The following is a 1,931-nucleotide window of genomic DNA, read 5'->3' on the forward strand; positions in this document are numbered from 1 at the left end:
CTTGCTTTTTTGAATTATTGTATGTCATCGTAAGATTATTAAACATAGCATGTACATTGATAACATGTGGTCTTAAGTCCAAGATTAAAATGTCTAGCTGGAGATAGTGGTATATCACAAATACTGAGGTAATTTTGGACTTTTCTGGTAGCAACAAGCTTTTGTTTCAGCTCTATACTAATCAAACCATAGGACATGGCTTACTTAGGCCATTGTTATAATTGCTTCATTGCTTTAAGTGTTTTTCTAATTTATATAGTAAAGCCAAATAAGGGAAAGTTTTCCTCAGCCTCATACCTGATCTTAAGGAGATTCCACATTAGTGAGGAATGGGGGGTGGTCGAGAGGCTTAAACTCTGGGCCTAGGCGTTATCTGTGTGCTCCTCAGCTCAAGGCTATTGCTCTAGTACATGAGCAACAGTGCCACTTCCAGTTTTCTAGTGGTTAATTGGAGATAGGATTTCAACAAACTTTCCAGCCCAGACTAGCTATGAACCACAAGCCTCAGATCTAAGGCTCTTGAGTAGCTAGGATTACAGGTGTGAACCTATGGGGCCCAGTGAGAATCCACATTTTATTTTATGTTTATATGTGGGTGTTGGAATAGACTGAGACATAAAAACAGCTTATATCTCTCTTGCTATGGCAGTGACAATGTTCCAATGCATAAAGATATTAAACCAGATTAAAATGTCCATAAACTCTATTCTCTCCATATCTTCACTTCCTGCATACACAGAATACAAAACACTCAAATTGCCTCTATCTTGTCCCTTTCTAGAGTAATTACAAAGAATTGAGATTAGAACACAGGAAAAGCAGCTCCTCATCCCTACAGGCACCAATAGATGTACGCATAGGACAGCAGACTGATTGTAACTTGTCCTGTTTGAATGAATCATATTCTCTAGTCTAAAACTAAGACACATGGGCATGATGGACCTATGATGATTTCCTGAGATGAGCCAGCCTTGCAGCTATATCCATCTTTGCCCAGACATGCTGATTTGCATTTGCCTTGATCACATTTTACTGCCACAATGACTTCATAATAAGCTGTTCACACCTGTGCAGCAGTCAGTCCCAGTCAGCACACAGCATGGACATGAGGACCACTGCTCAGCTCCTGGGAATCCTGTTGCTCTGTCTCCCAAGTAAGGAAGGATAATACTTCTCTCACCCTGTCTGGTCAGTGATGCTTGTGGATTCAGGGAAGTCCTGTAATAACCTGACTAATGATCAGGATATTTGCGTCTATGTTTCCAATGCCAGGTGCCAGATGTGACATCCAGATGACCCAGTCTCCATCCTCCCTGTCTGCATCTCCAGTCACCATCTCCTGCAGAGCCAGCCAGGATATCAGCAATTATTTAGCGTGGTATCAACAGAAACCAGGGAACGCGCCTAAGCTTCTGATTTCTTATGCAACTAGCTTGGCCTCTGTGGTTCCATCAAGGTTCAGTGGCAGTGGATTTAGGCCAAATTATTCTCTCACCATCAGCAGCTTTCAGCCTGAAAATTTTGCCACTTATTACTGTCAACAGCATATGAGTTACCCTCCCACAATGATAAAAGCCATGATTAAAAAAAAAATCTCGCAGGAAAGCAGAAGTGAGATGCTGGCCTGCCCCAGCAGCTTTTCCTAGTTCCTCAACCTGTTGACAGTACTTCTCTGATGCAGCCAGTTTCTAAATGAAGAATTCTCTTCAATCAAGCATTTTGTTCTTCTTAACTCCAGCAAAATGCCCATTGTACTGAATCTCTGATTTAATAGTTGAAACCAATCATTACATATGAGGAGTGCCCATCAATTATTTTGGACATTCCACTTCACTAAATTATAAAATAGCTTATTTTCAATCACTTTCTTCATAAAAACTAAAACAACTTTTCAAATAAAAATGATCTTTTTGAGGTTTTCTGATTTTACA

The 1,931-nt window shown here is 40.3% G+C and overlaps 1 gene segment (V, D, J or C); it reads left to right on the plus strand.

Moving 5' to 3' along the window:
- The first annotated feature begins 1,105 nt into the window (after positions 1-1,105).
- LOC106000761 lies at positions 1,106-1,646 on the plus strand. The segment is given in 2 exon segments: positions 1,106-1,154; positions 1,273-1,646. Coding segments are annotated over 2 exon segments (423 nt in total).
- Positions 1,647-1,931: the final 285 nt, after the last annotated feature.

The sequence above is a fragment of the Dipodomys ordii genome, unplaced genomic scaffold (assembly GCF_000151885.1).
Source record: "Dipodomys ordii isolate 6190 unplaced genomic scaffold, Dord_2.0 Scaffold237, whole genome shotgun sequence".
NCBI lineage: Eukaryota > Metazoa > Chordata > Mammalia > Rodentia > Heteromyidae > Dipodomys > Dipodomys ordii.